The 21722-nt window shown below is 43.5% G+C and overlaps 1 protein-coding gene across 1 annotated transcript in view; it reads right to left on the bottom strand.

The window, feature by feature from the left end:
* Window positions 1–14660, bottom strand: part of LOC112073906 (CD276 antigen) — a 43119-nt gene extending 28459 nt beyond the window's left edge. The window contains exons 1-2 of the mRNA XM_024141140.2: window positions 14192–14660; window positions 4645–5007 (exon numbers count right to left, since the gene is read on the bottom strand). Coding sequence (XP_023996908.1) covers window positions 4645–5007; window positions 14192–14282 — 454 coding nt within the window. The 5' untranslated portion in view covers window positions 14283–14660. The remainder of the gene's footprint in view (window positions 1–4644; window positions 5008–14191) is intronic.
* Between the last annotated feature and the right edge of the window lie 7062 nt (window positions 14661–21722).

Genomic DNA, 21722 nt, shown 5'->3' with positions numbered 1-21722 from the left:
ACGGTGACAGGGACCTTACAGATAATTGTATGCGAGGGGTACAGAAATAAGGTGGTCATTAAAAAATTTGTTAAACACCATTATTGCACATAGAGTGATGTCATGCAACTATTATGTGACTAGTTAAGCACAATTTACTCCTGAACTATTTCAGTACAGATGCATCAAAACTGGGACCGAGACACTAAAAACATCTTCTATCTCAAGGCCGTCAGACTGATAAATAGTCACCACTAGCAGGCCTCTGACCAATACCCTGCCCTGAACTTTAGTCACTGTTACTAGACGGCTACCACCTGGTTACTCAACCCTGCACCTTAGAGACTGCTGCCTACAGACAAGGAACACTGGTCACTTTAATGATGTTTACATACTGTTTTACTCCTTTCATGTGTGAACTCAGAAAAAAGAAACGCCCTTTTTCAGGACCACGTCTTTCAAGGATAATTCGTAAAAATCCAAATAACTTCACAGATCTTCATTGTAAAGATTTAAACAATGTTTCCCATGTTTGTTCAATGAACCATTAACAATAAATAAACATGCACCTGTGGAACAGTTGTAAGGAACTAAAAGCTTACAGACGGTAGGCAATTAAGGTCATAGTATGAAACTTAGGACACTAAAGAGGCCTTTCTACTGACTCTGAGAAACACCAAAAGAAAGATGCCCACGGTCCCTGCTCATCTGGTGAACATGCCTAGGCATGCTGCAAGGAGGCATGAGGACTGCAGATGTGGCCAGGGCAATAAATTGCTATGTCCGTACTGTGAGACGCCTAAGACAGCGCTACAGGGAGACAGGACGTACAGCTATCGTCCTCGCAGTGGCAGACCACATGTAACAACACCTGCACAGGATCGGTACATCCGAACATCACACCTGCGGGACAGGTACAGGATGGCAACAACAACTGCCCGAGTTACACCAGGAAACACAATCCCTCCATCAGTCTCAGACTGTCCCAATAGGCTGAGAGAGGCTGGACTGAGGGCTTGTAGGCCTGTTGTAAAGGCAGGTCCTCACCAGACATCACCAGCAACACGTTCTATGCCAAAGACATCTGACAGACAGATGCAAAGGCTCTCACTGAGATCGTGTGTCACAAGATCTATTGTCAAAGGAATGAGCGTTACACCGAGGCCTGTACTCTGGAGCGGAATAGATTTGGAGTGGAGGTCCGTCATGGCTGGGGCGGTGTGTCACAGCATCATGGACTGATTGTTGTCATTGCAGGCAATCTCAATGCTGTCGTTACAGGGAAGACATCCTCCTCCCTCATGTGGTACCTTCCTGAGGCTCATCCTGACATGACCCTCCAGCATGACAATGCCACCAGTCATACTGCTTGTTTCGTGCATGACTTCCTGCAAGACAGGAATGTCAGTGTTCTGTTATGGCCAGGAAGAGCCCGGATCTCAATCCCATGGAGCATGTCTGGTACCTGTTGGATCGGAGGGTGAGGGCTAGGGCCATTCCCCCCAGAAATGTCCGGGAACTTGCAGGTGCCTTGGTGGAAGAGTGGGGTGACATCTCAAACAAGAACTGGCAAATCTGGTCAGTCCATGAGGAGGAGATGCACTGCAGTACTTAATGCAGCTGGTGGCCACACCAGATACTGACTGTTACTTTTGATTTTGACCCCCCTTTGTTCAGGGACACATTATTCAATTTCTGTTAGTCACATGTCTTGGAACTTGTTCAGTTTATGTTGTTGAATCTTGTTATGTTCATACAATATTTACACATGTTAAGTTTGCTGAAAATAAACCAGTTGACAGTGAGAGTACTTTCTTTTTTTGCAGAGTTTATATAGTGTATTCTAGTCAAGGCCATCCTATTCAACTATTGCTGAAATGTACTATTTATCCTAGATATTCTTCAGATATGCTACATATTATGATATGCTACATATCAAGTCTCTTCATCTTATTGGTGTTCTTTAGTAGTGGTTTCTTTGCAGCAATTCGACCATGAAGGCCTGATTCACGCAGTCTTCATTAGCGCTGTCACGCCCTGACCTTAGAGATCCTTATTATTCTCTATGTTTGGTTAGGTCAGGGTGTGACTTGGGTGGGAAAGTCTATGTTTTCTATTTCTTTGTTTTTGGCCGCTTGTGTTTCCCAATCAGAGGCAGCTGTCATTCGTTGTCTCTGATTGGGGATCATATATAAGTTGTCATTTTCCTTTTGGGTTTGTGGGATCTTGTTTTCTGTTTAGTGTCTGTGCCTGACAGAACTGAGTGCTTTCGTTATTTTGTTTGGTGTCGTCAATAAAAATACGATGTACGCCTACCATGCTGCGCCTTGGTCTCCTTCTACAAACGAGAGCCGTTACAGTCCCTCAGTCAAGCAGTGAATTTCAAACACAGATTCAACCACAAAGACCAGCGAGGTTTTCCCTAAGGTCCCTCAGTCAAGCAGTGAATTTCAAACACAGATTCAACCRCAAAGATCAGCGAGGTTTTCCCTAAGGTCCCTCAGTCGAACAGTGAATTTCAAACAAAAGATTCAACCATAAAGACCAGCGAGGTTTTCCCTAAGGTCCCTCAGTCAAGCAGTGAATTTCAAACACAGATTCAACCATAAAGACCAGGGAGGATATCCAATGCCTTGCAAAAAAGGGCACCTATTTAAAGATGAGATTGAATATCCCTTTGAGCATGGTGAAGTTATTAATTACACTTTGGATGGTGTATCAAGACACCCAGTCACTACAAAGATACAGGCGTCCTTGATAACTCAGTTGGCGGAGAGGAAGGAAACCGCTCRGGATTTTCACCATGAGGCCAATGGTGACTTTAAAACAGTTACAGAGTTCAATGACTTTGACAGGGGAAAACTGAGGATGTATCAAAAACATTGTAATTACTCCACAATACTAAATGACAGAGTGAAAAGAAGGAAGCCCGTAGAGAATAAAAATATGACAAAAGAATGCATCCTGTTTTCAATAATGCACTTAAGTAATACTGCAAAAAATGTGGCAACATTGAAAACACGAGACAAAGGGCTGTGACACATGGGTTTGAAAGTGGGATGTATACGGAGGGTACGGGGCAACAGAAGACCAACAGCAGAGGGGTCTAATGATCTTGGAGATGGGGAAAGGGCCGATAGAGACTCGTGACAAAGTCCAGGGAGATGTGCGACCAGGGACGGTGAGGAACAGGCAGGGGTTGAAGGAGACCAGCCAGAGCTTGCCGGGTAGTCTTGTTCTGCTCACAGATCATGCATGCGGCGAYGAACGCAGAGACGTGAGTAGCCAAGGTAGGCCACCAAAAGTGCTGTCACACAAAGGCCAGGGTCTGACGGGAGCCTGGGTGGCAGGCACTTGGACATGTAGACTTCGGGGGTCATCGGGATTCTTCGAAGGCGAGGGGTGAATCGAGTGCGAACCTGGGCGACAGAGTACAGATTCTCTGTCCCTTCTACGTTCTCGAAGTTGCCAATCTATCCGGATGGTCAAGGCTATGAGGGAGTCAAGGTCCATGTGCAGCTCCTGAGCTGCGAGCTCATCTTTAATCACCTCCGATACTCTGTGAAGGAACATGTCAAACAATGCTTCTGGGTTCCAGGCACTCTCAGMCACCAACGTGCGAAAATCCACTGTGTAGTCTGTCACACTACGGGAGTCTTGACGTAGCTGGAGCAAGTCACGAGCAGCCTCTCTCCCGGACAACGGAGAATCAAACACCTTCCGAACCTCCGCTACGAACTCCTCCAGACTGAGGCAAGACGGGCGGACTGTTGCTCCCACACCACCGTGGCCCAGGCGAGTGCCCTCCCAGTCATCAGCGTTATGATCTACTCTATCCTCGAGCGCTCAGTGGGGAACGAAGAAGGCTGCAGCTCGAAATTGAGGAAGCACTGGGAGAGAAAAGCCAGGCAGGTTCCAGAATCTCCAGCGTAGCGCTCCGGAGGAGATAAGTGGGGTTCTCAGGACAATGGGGTAGGCTGGGAGATTACTGGTGTGACCCGCTGCCCAGTAGGGAATCTGCGCAATTTCTCCAGCAATGCGTCGAACGCCTGGTCACGGCATTCTGCCAGGGTATGGAGTCCCTTCATAAGAYATTGCAGTAACTCCTTGTGTCTTCCAATGGTGGCTCCTTGCAGGGAGAYAGCATTGTGGAGCTGGTCTGAGTCTSCTGGGTCAGTCATGGCCAGTTCATACTGTAAGAACTCAGGATATGGGCCAGATGCAGACATCTAGAGTCACAGATGTTTATTGACCCAAACAGGGGGCAGGCAAAAAATAGGTCAAAGGTAGGCAGAGGTCCGTAATCCAGGGCAGAGTCAATAAGGTACAGAACAGCAGGCAGGCTTGGGGTCAGGACAGGCAGAGGTTCAGAAACGGGTCAGAGTCAGGCAGGTACAGAATGACAGGCAGGCTCGGGGTCATGGCAGGCAGAATGGTCAGAACTGGGGAAACTATGAAACAGAACTTGAGAAAGCAGGGAGAAGGGGAAAACACGCTGGTAAGACCTGACAAGACAAACTGGCAACACACAAACAGAGAACACAGATATAAATACCCAGGGGATAATGGGGGAGATGGGCAACACCTAAATGAGGAAAGATAATTGAACAAAAGACATCAGGAAAAGTAGGAGGAATAGAGTAGAGAGAAGAAAAGAGAACCTACCTGCGTATTTGAGCTGGACCTCAGCCTTTCCTGTCCCCTTCATGTTATTAACCGAACAGAGATATCTTCCCTGATCCCCTGGACCTACACTCTCCAACCTGAGGGATGCGTTTCCSCCAGGGAGCTGGGAATTGAACAGTCCAGTGCGGTTGTGGTACTCCCCGCTCTGGCGCGCCAGTTGGTCTGTTCCGTAGTAGAAACTGTGGACCACCCGCAAATCTTCTACCCTCTGCCATGTCACCACGAGATCCTCTTTCAGGGGGGAACCAGGGTCAAGGCTAGGGGGGAACACACAGCCCAAAACAGCCGGCTGGTCATAGACGGCTACCACTCTGGGCTGGGGCGCCTGTACTTCGAAGGCATCTGGGGGAACAAGGGAGAGACTTGAGTTTGTGTGTCTGGGTGTGTGTGTGTCATGGTAGGGACAAAAGGGTTAGTAAAATATTAACTTATAACAAAGGGGAGAGATGTGGTAGTGTGTGATGGTTTGTAAAGCAGAGGAGATGGATTTCCCATCAGTACACATGGCTTCCATAGCCGTAGGCTCCGCTCCACAATGCACATAAATCATGTCCATAAATGCACACAACTTCAATTTCACTCAGTTAACAACCTGCCTACCAGCTCTAATCCATGGTCAGTGTAGAGGTCTAATGTAGGAGGAAGATACAGTACATTAGATTGCCCTAAAATTCCTTATGCAAAGCGGCAAGGGTTAAAGGGACAATCTGAGATTTCTACATCCAATTCCTGTACTTTTAAATTAATGATATATCATCATTGATTCTTGGAGAATATATTAAAAGCCTCATGAGCTTAGTTCAACTGTCTTAGCGTACGACATCACAGTCCAAAATATAAACTTGTCTTACTTTTAATAGTTAATAAACACTGTATAGTTTAAAAACATTGCATTGCTTTGTCTATGAATGTAAGAGTGGTTTTGGACAGTTCAGCATTTACTGGAGCTGGTCCAACTGGAGCTATCCCCTAAAATAGATCTAATCACTTCGGCCAAAATATTTTGACATGACCCATACCTTGTACTGTAAAAACATTTGTACACCCTCCCATATCCTAATATTTACTCAAAAATAATGATTACAATCTATGCTTCGCAGGGCTACAGGCCWGAAGTTTGAGGGTTCGCCAACCACCACGGACAAGCTCACTCTCCCTGCCTGTTTCATTACACATAGATCAGAGATGAGAGATGAGAGATGAGAGATGAGAGATCATAGATCAGAGATCATAGATCAGAGATCAGAGATCAGAGATGAGAGATCAGAGATGAGAGATCAGAGAACCCCCCCTCATAGATGAGAGATCAGAGGATGAGACATTCAGATCAGAGATCAGAGATGAGAGATATGAGAGATCAGAGATGAGAGATCAGAGATCATAGATGAGAGATCAGAGATGAGAGATCGAGATCAGAGATCATAGATGAGAGATCAGAGATCAGAGAGCAGAGATCAGAGCCGAATGCAGACAATCATCAGCTAAATGGAAATAAGATTTTCAACATTTATATTTATACTGTATAAAATAATTTTATATGGAATGATTTTCCACCAACAGGTTCTGTCCAATGCACCACACATAACCAGTCACACATAACCAGTCACACATAACAAGTCACACATAACAGTCACACATAACCAGTCAGACATAACTGCTGATTACCGACTTCTGGTGCTTCATCAGGGTTTGTTGTTTTCAACAAAACAATCGAAGAGAGTCAATCTGAAAACAGAAAACACATCCCTCCCTTCCCAGTATCAAAGGCCTTCTTTATCTTCTATATGGAACTTTACTTAACTAGGCAAGTTAGTTTGTTTGGGAATATGGTCAATACGGGTGACTGTATTGTGGGTGTTTCAGGGAAAAGGTCTCACTTTGACCTCCATCATCTAGGATGTGACAATGGTAAAAAAATCTCTTAATTTCTGCCCATTTTTTTTGCACGGTCTTGCAGGCCTTCTCATAGCAGCGCAACTGTATGTGCATTTGTAAATCAAGACCTTTCTTGAGTTGGGCTCTGGGATGGTGCAGCTGTTGAGAATGTGAGCTTATGGTTGTGTGGGGGGAAAGGGCTGAGTGTGTATGAGTGTGTGGGTGTCCCACAACTGTTGCGAGGGAGTAAAATATGTTAGGGACAATATAGGATGATTCACAATAATTGTTTGCTAATATTATAATTGCTTGCAATAATGTAATTTTGGTAATGGCGAGACTGGTGAGAGGTAAAATCCTTTGCATAAATTGCCTACATTACTACACATATTAATAGCTAATTATGGAAAATAAGAAACAGGATTTTAAAAAAATATATATTTGTTGATGGCTATATATAATACAAATCGAGGTGAGGGCGATGGAAATGCATTTGGCAGTTGATCTAGCTTCTGTTCTGTAAATGGCACTGTGTGCTCTTTTCAAAGGATGGATCCCAGTCGGTTCAGGGCTATGGGATACAGGGGGTCGAGGGTGGTCTGCCGGGCATTGGGATGACAAGCCATCTCGGGATGAGGAGGGCTTTTAGCGGGTGGTCTGCCGGGCATTGGGATGACAACCCAACTCGGGATGAGGAGGGCTTTTAGCGGGTGGAATAGTAGGGACCAATTGGAGGTTTACTTAGTAGAAATGCAAATATCATGGTACAACTATATAGACACTCAATCATCATGTTACTTTTTAATGGTACGTTTACAAACATATATTTTGATAAATAGAATTGAAAGTTGTGTCTCATTATGGTAAGTGGTGAAATAAGTATAGCCAGTTACAACTGTAAWGKCTTAGCAGATAAYAAGAACAGACGGTCAGTATTTACCTGACTAAAAGAGATGGAAAATAATATCTATTATTTACAGGAAACTCATTCAACAATTTTAGATTCAGTTTTGTGGAAAAAGGACTGGGGGGGTGAAATATATTTMTCCCATGGGCAAAGAAACACAAAARGGGTGATGGTTTTAATTAACAGTAATTTTGATCCAAATGTGCAAATTGTCCAAACAGATGTAGGTAGATGTATTATTTTAAATATGTTATTGGACAATAAACARAAATGGCTTATTAATCTATACGGTCCAAATAATGATGATCCAAGCTTATTTGAAAATATATCTAAGAATTTATCAACTCTCTTAGTACGGTCTTACAGTTTTTCTGAGTCGCTTTGGTGCATTTCTTAGATCAAAAGTGCAATTCTTGATACTACTTGTACAAATTCCAAATCATCTAGTCACTTGTGYACATCATTAAAGCAKTTTCTTATTCCTTTGAACAAATTGCAATTGATAATGTACAAGTGTCMGCTTTTTTCCACATTATCAATTGCTCATGTCATGTKGATCAWAATATAGTAGATGGTTCTCTGTTGAATAGTCTTMCCCCTCAAATCATCTAGGCATTAGTTCCTTGCATAAGCCATTACATGCAATATTGTTGAACTATTTGTCATAAACTGTCAAGCATAGTTTTACACATTTCTATTAGACCTTTTGTACAAAAACATGAATTGATGAATCGTGCAGGTGAATTGACCTCACTCATGAAGGAATGTAAAGTGTTAGTTCAACCAACAATCAACCAGTTGTCTAAATTGCTCAAAGGTGCATCTCATGAAGAATCAATTGGCAAGCATATATAGACAGACCACAACAGAGTTGCAATTTTCCAATAATGGATGGACCAGGAAACGAACAGGGTCAACAGCCAAGAGGAGGAAGAAGAGGAGCAAGGATGCGTGGTGGAAGGCAAAACAGAGGAAGAGGCAGAAGAGGACATAGGCGCATATCTGATGACATAAGGGCCACTATTGTAGACCATGTTGTCAATCATGGCCTTACAATGGCTGAGGCGGGTCGAAGGGTGCAGCCGAATATTGGGATCACCCGTGTCCTCAATAGTTCAAACGTTTGAAGAGAGAACAGGTATGTCCACCAATGTGCACCGTTACTGTATATAAGCAGTATACTGTATACTTCCTAATGCTTCATGTTTCAGTAGTCCACTTGTATTTCACAGCATACAGAAATATACTCCATACATATACATACTGCACCTTACATGCACCCGCCTGTATGTTTTACAGTAAAATGTGTGTTCGCATAGTTTTTGTCTATGTGAAAGTGTGCGATGCATCACTGCATTTTTCCCCACATAGGACTGCAAGATTACCTCAAACCGGTGGCAGAGGACGCCTTTTCACACCTCAACAGGAGGAGGCTATTTGCACCATGGACTGAGCAAACAATGCCATGAGACTCAGGGAAATACAAAGGACCATTATAGAGAGACAACGATGTCTTTGAAAACATCCATACGGTTAGCATCTGAACCATCGACAGGGTGCTGCATAGAAGACAACTGTTGATTGTTGGTTGAACTAACACTTTACATTCCTTCATGAGTGAGGGTCAATTGAAACAGCTGTCCCGTGTACCATCCCAAAGGAATGAGGACAGAGTAAGGAGCTACGGTACCAGTATGTACAGGTAAAACATATACTGTATCTATGTAACTACTTTACAGCAACATTTTATAGTGTACATAGTACAGTAAGCATAAACTGCACACATTTCCATTGCTGTGGAAGGAACATGCAATATATGTACATTTTATGTCACTCTTCCTTACCAAAAACAATTCAACGTGTGTTCTGGGATATAGCGTATAATGGAGTTGGAATCAAGTGAACCCTCTCCGAACTTTGTATACGTGGATGAGCTGGCTTCAACCTGACCAAATGCAGAAGGCGGGGTCGGAATATCATTGGTCCAGAGCTACTGTGGATTTGCCAGGCCAACGGGAGGAAATAACAGCATGTGTGCTGCTGTTTCGGAGCATGGTGTCCTAACCCATATCCCCCTTATAGGCCATACAACACCCAGCATCTACTCAACTTTTTAGAGACCTCTCTCAGGGCTCTCATCCCTGATGATGAGAGGGGTCTGTTTAGAGAGGATTTGCCAAAGTATGTGGTCATTTGTGATAATGTGAGTTTCCATCGATCACATATAAGGCAATGGTTTGTGACCCACCGAGGATGCTCATAGAATTCCTCCCACCTTATTACCATTCCTTAACCCAATTGAGGAGTTCTTTTCAGCATGGAGGTGGAAGGTGTACGATCGTCAGCCACACACACAGATGACCCTGCTGGCTGCAATGGATGCAGCATGTGAGGACATCACAGTAGACGCCTGCAGAGGATGGATAAGGATAAAGATTCTTTCCACGTTGCATTGGAAGGGAAAATATCCGGTGTGTTGGATGAGAATATGTGGGCCGACAGACAGGAATGTCTGGATGTGTAGAGACAGCACAACAGTGCTGCGGGCAAAGTTGTGCCTTAGGGGTGGTTTCCTGTGTTTCTTTCTAATTTAGTTTTTTTTCTTTGTGCCCTTGGTCGCTCCTATAGATCTCCATTTTTATGGAATGGTCTGCCTACCCATGTGAGAGACGCAGACTCGGTCTCAACTTTTAAGTCTTTATTGAAGACTCATTTCTTCAGTAGGTCATATGATTGGGTGTAGTCTGGCCCTGGGGTGTGAAGGTGAACGGAAGACACTGGAGCAACCGAACCGCCCTTGCTGTCTTTGCCTGGCCGGTTCCCCTCTCTCCACTGGGATTCTCTGCCTCTAACCCTATTACAGGGGCTGAGTCACTGGCTTACTGGTGCTCTTCCATGCCGTCTCTAGGAGGGGTGCGTCACTTGAGTGGGTTGAGTTACTGACGTGATCTTCCTGTCTGGGTTGGCGCCCCCCTTGGGTTGTGCCGCGCCGGAGATCTTTGTGGGCGATACTCGGCCTGTCTCAGGATGGTCAGTTGGTGGTTGAAGATATCCCTCTAGTGGTGTGGGGCTGTGCTCTGGCAAAGTGGGTGGGGTTATATCCTTCCTGTTTGGCCCTTTCCGGGTTATCGTCGGACGGGCCACAGTGTCTCCCGACCCCTCCTGTCTCAGCCTCCAGTATTTATGCTGCAGTAGTTTATGTGTCAGGGGCTAGGGTCAGTCTGTTATATCTGGAGTATTTATCCTGTCTTATCCGGTGTCCTTTGTGAATTTAAGTATGCTCTCTCTAATCTCTCTTTCTCTCTCTCGAGGACCTGAACTAGAGGTCGACCGATTATGATATTCAACGCCGATACCGATTATTGGAGGACCAAAAAAAGCTGATACGATTAATCGGTCGATTTTTTAAAATTTATTTGTAATAATGACAATTACAACAATAATGAATGAACACTTATTTTAACTTAATATAATACATCAATAAAAATCAATTTAGCCTCAAATAAATAATGAAACATGTTCAATTTGGTTTAAATAATGCAAAAACAAAGTGTTGGAGAAGTAAAAGTGCAATATGTGCCATGTAAGAAAGCTAACGTTTAAGTTCCTTGCTCAGACATGAGAACATATGAAAGCTGGTGGTTCCTTTTAACATGAGTCTTCAATATTCCCAGATAAGAGGTTTTAGGTTGTAGTTAATATAGTATTTATAGGACTATTTCTCTCTATACCATTTGTATTTAATATACCTTTGACTATTGGATGTTCTTATAGGACTATAGTATTGCCAGTGTAACAGTATAGCTTCCGTCCTCTCTCTCGCCCTACTGGGCTCGAACCAGGAACACATCGACAACAGCCACCCTCGAAGCAGCGTTACCCATCGCTCACAAAAGCCGCGGCCCTTGCAGAGCAAGGGGAATAACTACTCCAAGTCTCGAGCGAGTGACATTTGAAACGCTATTAGCGCACACCCAGCTAACTAGCTAGCCATTTCACATCGGTTACACCAGCCATTAGGCTGATAGGCTTGAAGTCATAAACAGCTCAATGCTTGAAGCATTGCTAAGAGCTGCTGGCAAAACGCACGAATGTGCTGTTTGAAGGAATGCTTACGAGCCTGCTGCTGCCTACCATCGCTCAGTCAGACTGCTATATCAAATTATAGACTTAATTATAACATAAACACACAGAAATACGAGCCTTTGGTCAATAATATGGTCGAATCCGGAAACTATCATTTCGAAAACAAAACGTTTATTCTTTCAGTGAAATACGAACCGTTCCGTATTTTTCTAACGTGTGGCATCCCTAAGTCTAAATATTCCTGTTACATTGCACAACCTTCAATGTTATGTCATAATTACGTAAAATTCTGGCAAATTAGTTCGCAATGAGCCAGGCGGCCCAAACTGTTGCATATACCCTGACTCTGCGTGCAATGAACGCAAGAGAAGTGACACAATTTCACCTATTGCCTGCTACCTGGATTTATTTGAGCTAAATATGCAGGTTAGAAATGTTACTTCTGTGTATGATTTTAAGAAAGGCATTGATGTTTATGGTTAGGTACAGTCGTCCAACGGTTGTGTTTTTTTCGCAAATGCGCTTTTGTTAAATCATCCCCAGCGTTGCATCGATTATATGCAACGCAGGACACGCTAGATAAACTAGTAATATCATCAACCATGTGTAGTTATAACTAGTGATTATGATTGATTGATTGTTTTTTATAAGATAAGTTTAATGCTGCTAGCAACTTACCTTGGCTTCTACTGCATTCGCATAACAGGCAGTCTCCTTTTGGAGTGCAATGAGAGGCAGGTGGTTAGAGCGTTGGACTAGTTAACTGTAAGGTTGCAAGATTGGATCCCCGAGCTGACACGGTGAAAATCTGTCGTTCTGCCCCTGAACAAGGCAGTTAACCACCGTTCCTAGGCCGTCAATGAAAATAAGAATGTGTTCTTAACTGACTTGCCTAGTTAAATAAAGGTGTAAAAAAATATATTTAAAAATCTGCAAAATCAGAGCCCAAAAATACCGATTTCCGATTGTTATGAAAACTTGAAATCGGCCCTAATTAATCGTCGACCTCTAACCTACACCTAGGACCATGCCTCAGGACTACCTGGCCTGATGACTCCTTGCTGTCCCCAGTCCACCTGGCCGTGCTTCTGCTCCAGTTTCAACTTTCTGCCTGCGGCTATGGAACCTGTTCACAGACGTGCTACCTATCCCAGACCTGCTGTTTTCAACTCTCTAGAGACACAGGAGCAGTGGAGATACTCTGAATGATCGGCAATGAAAAGCCAACTGACATTTACTCCTGAGGTGCTTACCTGTTGCACCCCGACAACTACTGTGATTAGTATTATTGACCCTGCTGGTCATTTATGAACATTTGAACATCTTGGCCATGTTCTGTTATAATCTCCACCCGGCCCAGCCAGAAGGGACTGGCCACCCTTCATTGCATGGTTCCTCTCTAGGTTTCTTCCTAGGTTCTGGCCTTTCTAGGGAGTTTTTCCTACACCTGCATTGCTTGCTGTTTGGGGTTTTAGGATGGGTTTCTGTACAGCACTTTGAGATATCAGCTGATGTAAGAAGGGCTATATAAATACATTTGATTTTATTTGATTTTATTTGTAGGCCTACTGAGTGGACATTCACATGACCAAGGAGCTATTGAAATTTTAAATGTTGAAAAATTCATGTAAAATATTGTGAGATGAAAATGGACAAACTAAAGGGTGTGCAATATAGAAGTATAGTCAGTGGACATTCTGAACCTTGTTTGAAGTCAGTAGGTCATATGACCAATGAGCTATTGAAATTCAAAAAAATGTAAAACAAATAATTTAAAATAGTGCAAGATGTAAATCGACAACAAAAAGGTGTGTGCAACGTGTGTCTATGCCATCTATGGGTTAGCTACAACCAGTTGTGAAAGTGTTAGGAGTATTGGTTAAAGAGCTATTGAAATTTGGAAAAAATGGATTTGTCACTATGTTGACGGTCCCTAACTGCTGTTGGTGGACGTAAGGAAATCTACAGGCGAATATCCGTGGAATATCCACCCTGAAACCGTCTTCACATTAACATCAACACGACAGGGGATATATAAATGTGACCTGGGGCTCTGCTGGTAGTTTGACTCATATTCAGATTTGTTTTTATTCTGCTTTGCCACTAAAATCATAATAAACGCTGAGAACTAAAATATGGTGTTATTGTTATGCGTATTATTATTAATAATAGGGGACGGGGTATTTCAAAAATGTACCTGAGAAGGTTCTTCAAAAGGTTATTCAAGGATCCATTAAAARGGGTTATTTGAASAACYSCCACAGTSTCACATCGAAGAACTCYTAAAGGCAGGAAACTTTTCTTTTTAGAGTCCCCCACTAAATGTCGAACTCCCTCTTACATTTCTCCAGACTCATCCAGCTGTTTACCAGAATAGTGATTTTCCCTTTAAAGATTTAGTTGTACACTTGTAAATTATATTTTGTCTTTAAATCACTACAGTAGCCTTGCAAGAACGTCCTTCATCCAGCTACTTTAAACGTGTTTATAAATACCCACGGCAGAAGGCTGCGTAGGCTATTACTGTGTAATAATAATTAAACATTACTTTGATTTAAAAACCGTTGGAACTGGCACAACTACGATATCTCAATGCGTGTGCTTTTCATATAGAATTACAAAACAATCTGAAAATGTCTTTATCTTATTAAAACTTACCAATGTCTCTGAGTGCGGCGATGAGCAGAATAAAGAACCATTCCGACATCTCTAATCGTTTGATGGGACGCTGTAAAATAGACTTTACCATCGGGACATTTTACTATTTCCACGGATCTCAAATGTAACACCTCTTTGTAAGCAAATAAATGTCCCGCTAGAAACCGCCTAACCTGGTACAGATGGAAACACGTACACGTCGTCCTATTYCTRTAGTTAGGTAGAGAGGATTGGCGTTTAGTCCGAGTTCCGAAARGTTATAAACAACCTGACTCATACACGAGTGCCAATGACTCGTGGTGAGTCACGTCTACTAGAAACATCAACTAGAATAATCTAGACTGATCTAGTCATCATTGTAAATAAAAACACAGTTTCCCCTAATTAAGCAATAATTGGTATTTTGGTTGTTTTTGGTACAGCAACAAGTAGACTAGTCAGCAGACCCGACCTAATTGTTTTTTTTATTGCTCAGTTGCTACCCATAATGTCCATCAGGTGGGGCTARAGCCCACCCTTTTCTGAGCCACACAGTTTTAGCAAAAATAAGGCTTGCMTGTTTTACATGTTATTTTGGCATTAAAACGTGTCACATATCAGTTTGMAAACAATGTGAAAATAATATATATMATTGAGTTAATAAARCYGCATACAAACATGGTCTCTTTTTTGTTTTCTTGAGTAAGGCAGCTCCAAAAWGCAGGTGTTTCAGCCTRSCTCAGTGCTTTGTGTGGTGGTGGGGCAGCCAGCAGAAAATATGGAGCCTTGCGCCGTGATTGGCTCAGTGTTCTRTCACTCATGGGGACATTACATCACTGCCAAATGTGAGAGGAGACATTGAAAATTCTAGCCATTTGGCTGCTGATATTATAAAGTGCCCATAATGGAGAGAAAGTATTGATAAAACGTATCGGTGCTCATCGGCCAATGGACATAAACATTACACGACAAGTTGAAAATCGCAAATTCAACGAGTGGTTAGGGAAGGAATTAGTGACAGTGGCTGTGTGGTCCCAAATCTGGGATTAAGGCACTCTTCTCCAAGTTTAAAATGATAAACATTCAACAATGAAGCATGATTTGTGCCTCGGTCAAAACAACTGTTAACATGGAGGACCGCCACGCCACCTGTTCAAGTGAGCCGAGCACAACAATATGAGTCCAAAAATGTCTTGTATGCTGCTGCATAAATGATGTAATATGCCAGGGAGATACAGTATACTGTAACTAAGAAAGTGATACTAAGTGTATGTTGTGTAGTAAAATGTTGGTATGTGCATCACCCTAATAATTTGGTCTATTTAGGGCACCGTTTGTCACCGTTATAGTGCAGTTAATGTACGGTTTAGTGTTGTGTTATGTAGTGGCTTTGCTGGCATGCATTCTCCAATTATTTTGTTTTGCCCCATCAAAATGTCAAGCTAAAATCACCACGGTTACTGCTGCCCTGGTAACTGGTGCTGGAGAGGATGGCTGCATCACCACGGTTTCTGCTGCCCTGGTAACATGGTGCTGGAGAGGATGGCTGCATCACCACGGTTTCTGCTGCCCTGGTACCATGGTGCTGGAGACGATGGCTGCATCACCACAGTTTCTGTTGCCCGGTAATGGCGCTGAGAGGATGGCTGCATCACCACGGTTTCTGCTGCCCTGTAACATGGCGCTGGAGAGGATGGCTGCATCACCACGGTTTCTGCTGCCCTGGTAACATGGCGCTGGAGAGGATGGCTGCATCACCACGGTTTCTGCTGCCCTTGGTACATGGCGCTGGAGAGGATGCTGCATCACACTGTTACTGTTGCCTGGTAACATGGCGCTGGAGAGGATGGCTGCATCACCACGGTTTCTGCTGCCCTGGTAACATGGCGCTGGAGAGGATGGCTGCATCACCACGGTTTCTGCTGCCCTGGTAACATGGCGCTGGAGAGGATGGCTGCATCACACGGTTTTCTGCTGCCCTGGTAACATGGCGCTGGAGAGGATGGCTGCAATCACACTGTTTACTGTTGCCCTGGTACATGGCGCTGGAGAGGATGGCTGCATCACCACGGTTTCTGCTGCCCTGGTAACATGGCGCTGGAGAGGATGGCTGCATCACCACGGTTTCTGCTGCCCTGGTAACATGGCGCTGGAGAGGATGGCTGCATCACCACGGTTTCTGCTGCCCTGGTAACATGGCGCTGGAAGATGCTGCATCACCACGGTTTCTGTTGCCTGGTAACATGGCCTGGAGAGGTGGCTGCATCACCACGGTTACTGCTGCCTGGTAACATGGCGCTGGAGAGGATGCTGCATCACACAGGTTACTGCTGCCTGGTAACATGGCGCTGGAGAGGATGGCTGCATCACACGGTTCTGCTGCCCTGTAACATGGCCGTGGAGAGGATGATTGCAGTCTTATTGGCTCTTAATAACCGTGCTATTTTTATGATTTTTTTTGCTTTGTTTGTTACTTATTTTGTACATAATGTTGCTCATAACGTCTCTTATGACCAAAAATAACTTCTGGACATCAGACAGAGATTACTCACCTCAGATTGAACAAATAATTTTTCTTTAATGAGTCGGGCGTGAAGGATATACTCCAAACACACGAACAGGCCTTATCCCTGTCATTCGCAGGAGAAAGAAACAGAGATTTCGGGAAGAGATCGGGGTGCCTTGTGAGGATCGAGTGGCTAATCTGATTTCGCCATCCGTACAGTTACAATGTTCAATCCTGGAAATAAATGGGACGAACTAAGAGCACATATATCCTACCAACGGGACATTAAAAACTGTAATATCTTATGTTTCACTGAGTTGTGGCTGAATGACGACATTACAGTTTTTCTCAGTCCTTTGGTGCATTTTTCACATCATCCCTACATGTGCAAAAATAAGTGCATTTCTCAGAACAATTTGTACAAACTGCATATACAATAGATATTTTCTAAAGCTAGTCAGTCACTAAAAATCCTTAGTACATCTCTCAAAAGTAAATATTCTGCCAATGATCATGTCAGTGTCATCAGAATGATAAGTCATTGAGTCATTGTTCACGAACAAGGTCGTCAAATGTTTAGGCATGTTGTCAATGTACTGTGTACTTTGACAGTATTACCTGATGTAAACTTAGGCTACAGTTTGGATGACAGTTACTGTATTGAAAATGCACAAGGCTGCACTTCTATGGCATTATCAATTTCAACAGTACTATTTACATATTACTGTATGGTGGTTTATTGATTGAAGAGACTGGACAACCCAAGGGGCACAAAGGAAAAAACACTAAATTAGAAAGAAAACAGGAAACCCCACTAAGGCACAACTTTGCCCGCATCCAGCTGTTTACACATCCAGACGTCCTGTCTGTCGCCCACATATTCTCATCCATCATCACACCGGATATTTCCCTTCCAATGCAACGTGGAAAGAATCTCTATCCTTATCCATCCTCTGCAGGCGTCTACTGTGATGTCCTCACATGCTGCCTCCATTGCGGTGGGAGGAATTCTATGGAGCATCCTCGGGTGGGTCACAAACCATTGCCTTATGATGTTTGATCGATGGAAACTCCATTATCACAAATGACCACATACTTTGGCAAATCCTCTCTAAACAGACCCTCTCATCATCAGGGATAGAAGCCCTGTAAGAGAGTCTCTAAAAAGTTGAGTAGATGCTGGTGTTGTATGGCCCTATAAGGGGATATGGGTTAGGCACCATGCTCCGAAAAGCAGCACACATGCTGATATTTCCTCCCGTTGGCCTGGCAAATCCACAGTAGCTCTGTGACCATGATATTCCGACCCCGCCTTCTGCATTTGGTCAGGTTGAAGCCAGCCTCATCCACGTATACAAAGTTCGGAGAGGGTTACCTTGATTCCAATCCATTATACGCTATATCCAGAACACACAGTTGAATTTGTTTTGGTAAGGAAGAGTGACATAAAATGTACATATATTGCATGTTCCTTCCACAGCAATGGAAATGTGTGCAGTTTATGCTTACTGTACTATGTATCACTATAAAATGTTGCTGTAAAGTAGTACATGTTTTACCTGTACATACTGGTACCGTAGCTCCTTAACTCTGTCCTCATTCCTTTGAATGGTACACGTACAGTGTACAGTGTTTCATACTCGTTGTTTTCTATGCAGCACCCTGTGATGGTTCAGATGCTAACCGTATGGATGTTTTCAAAGACATCGTTGTCTTCTATAATGGTCCTTTGTATTTCCCTGAGTCTCATGGCATTGTTTGCTCAGTCCATGGTGCAAATAGCCTCCTCCTGTTGAGGTGTGAAAAGGCGTCCTCTGCACCGGTTTAGGTAATCTTGCAGTCCTATGTGGGGAAAAATGCAGTGATGCATCGCACACTTTCACATAGACAAAAACTATGCGAACACACATTTTACTGTAAAACATACAGGTGGGTGCATGTAAGGTGCAGTATGTATCTGTATGGAGTATATTTCTGTATGCTGTGAAATACAAGTGGACTACTGTAATATGAAGCATTGTAGGAAGTATACAGTATACTGCTTATATACAGTAACAGTGCACTACATTGGTGGACATACCTGTCTCTTTCGAAACGTTTGAACTATTGAGGACACGGTTGATCTCCCAATATTCCTCGCACCTTCGACCCGCCTCAGCCATTGTAAGGCCATGATTGACAACATGGTCTGCAATAGTGGCCCTTATGTCATCAGATATGTGCCTATGTCCTCTTTCTGCCTCTTCCTCTGTTTTGCCTTCCACCACGCATCCTTGCTCCTTTCTTCCTCCTCTTGGCTGTTGACCCTGTTCGTTTCCTGGTCCATCCATTATTGGAAAATTGCAACTCTGTGTTGTGGTCTGTCTATATATGCTTGCCAATTGATTCTTCATGAGATGCACCTTTGAGCAATTTAGACAACTGGTTGATTGTTGGTTGAACTAACACTTTACATTCCTTCATGAGTGAGGGTCAATTTCACCTGCACGATTCATCAATTCACGTTTTTGTACAACAGGTCTAATAGAAATGTGTAAAACTATGCTTGACAGTTTATGACAAATAGTTCAACAATTTGCATGTAATGGCTTATGCAAGGAACTAATGGCTAGATGTTTTGAGGGGTGACTATTCAACAGAGAACCATCTACTATATTTGATCAACATGACATGAGCAATTGATAATGTGGAAAAAGCTGACACTTGTAATTATCAATTGCAATTTGTTCAAAGGAATAAGAAATTGCTTTAATGATGTGCACAAGTGACTAGATGATTTGGAATTTGTACAAGTAGTATCAAGAATTGCACTGTTGATCTAAGAAATGCACCAAAGCGACTGAGAAAAACTGTAATAACATACAGCTGGCGGGTTATACACTCTAACAGCAGGACAGAACAGCAGCCTCTGGTAAGACACGGGGCGGGGCCTATGCATATTTGTAAACAACAGCTGGTGCACGATATCTAAGGAAGTCTTGAGGTTTTGCTCGCCTGAGGTAGAGTATCTCATGATAAGCTGTAGACCACACTATCTACCTACAGAGTTTTCATCTGTATTTTCGAGCTGTCTACATACCACCACAGAAGATGCTGGCATTAAGACTGCACTTAATGAGCTGTACACCGCCATAAGCAAACAGGAAAACGTTCACCCAGAGGCGGCGCTCATAGTGGCCGGGGATTTTAATGCAGGGAAACTTAATCAGTTTTACCGAATTTCTATCAGCATTTTAAATGTGCAACCAGAGGGAAAAAAACTCTAAACCACCTTTACTCCACACTCAGAGACTCGTAAAAAGCTCTCCTTCCCCCTCCATTTAGCAAATCTGACCATAATTCTATCCTGCTGATATTAGCTTAGAAGCAAGAATTAAAGCATGAAGCACCAATGACTCGGTCAGATGAAGCAGATGCTAAAATACAGGACTGTTTGGCTAAAACAGACTGGAATATGTTCCGGGATTCTTCCGTTGATAATGAGGAGTACACCACATCAGTCACTGGCTTCATCAATAAGTGCATCGATGACGTCATCCCCACAGTGACTGTACGCACATACCCCAACCAGAAGCCATGGATTACAGGCAACATTTGCACTGAGCTAAAGGGTAGAGCTGCCGCTTTCAAGGACTCTAACCCGGGAAGCTTATAAAAAAAATCACGCTATGCCCTCCGTCTGTCCTGTAAATATTCAGTCAATAATATTTCTCAAATACCGGAGCCTGTGAGTTCAATTAGACTTTATTACAAAGTAATATAAACCGAGCTGGTTCATGAAAACTATCTTTCCAGCCTTGGTACACGCTTTTTATACAGGTTTCAGCCTTACGTCACACACATAGTAACACCTCTTTATGTTAATGATTCATCCCCTCTGGCCTTTAACCACTGTTATCTTTTTGCCTTGCACTCATTTTAGTTTGGTTTCACATTAGAGCCATAGCAATGGTTAAATAAATAAACAGACATGTTCACTCTCAAGACAAGTGCATGTCTAATGGTGTCCAATGACCTAGACACACATATAGAGTGCACTTATTCTGCTGACTACTACAAAATGTATAATGGGCAATATGTGTACTGGAAAATTTCCAATATCTCCCATGAACCATCAAACAGGCAAAGTGTCAATACAGGACTAAGATTGAATCGTACTTCAACGGCTCCGACGCTCGTCGGGTGTGGCAGGGCTTGCAAACTATTACAGACTAAAAAAGGGAAGCACAGCCGAGAGCTGCCCAGTTACACGAGCCTAYCAGACGAGCTAAACTATGCAATTTGCATACCCAATTTGCATACCGCACCAACAGATCCACAGATGATGCAATCTCTATTGCACTCTACACTGCCCTTTCTCACCTGGACAAAAGGAACACCTATGTGAGAATGTTATTCATTGACTRCAGCTCAGCGTTCAACACYATAGTGCCCTCAAAGCTCATCACTAAGCTAAGGAGTCTGGGACTAAACACCTCCCTCTGCAACTGGATCCTAGACTTCCTGATGGGCCGCCCCCAGGTGGTGAGGGTAGGCAATAACACATCTGCCCCGCTGATCCTCAAAACGGGGGCCACTCAGGGGTGGTGCTCAGTCCCCTCCTGTACTCCCGTTCACCTCATGACTGCACGCAGGCCGCGATCCAAACACCATCATTAAGAGTTTTTCGATTGACACAACAGTGGTAGGCTAATCACCTGACAACGACGAGACACGTATAAGGAGGAGGTCAGAGACCTGACCGTATGTGCAAGGACCAACAAACCTTCTCCCTCACGTGATCAAGACAAAGGAGATGATTGTTAGACTACAGAGAAAAAGAGGACGAGCACGCCTCCATTCTCATCGACGGGGCTGTAGTGATAGCAGGTTGAGAGCTTCAATTTCCTTGGCATCCACATCACCAACAAAATTAACATGGTCCACAGACACCCAAGACAGTCGTGAAGAGGACGACAAAACCTATGCCCCCTCAGGAACTGAAAATATCTGGCAAGGGGTCCTCAGATCCTCAAAAGGTCTACAGCTGCACCATCGAGACGCAAT

Source organism: Salvelinus sp. IW2-2015, unplaced genomic scaffold (assembly GCF_002910315.2).
Source record: "Salvelinus sp. IW2-2015 unplaced genomic scaffold, ASM291031v2 Un_scaffold2415, whole genome shotgun sequence".
Classification (NCBI taxonomy): domain Eukaryota; kingdom Metazoa; phylum Chordata; class Actinopteri; order Salmoniformes; family Salmonidae; genus Salvelinus; species Salvelinus sp. IW2-2015.
Note: the sequence above shows the minus strand (reverse complement) of the source record. Positions and strands in the feature narration are given on the sequence as shown.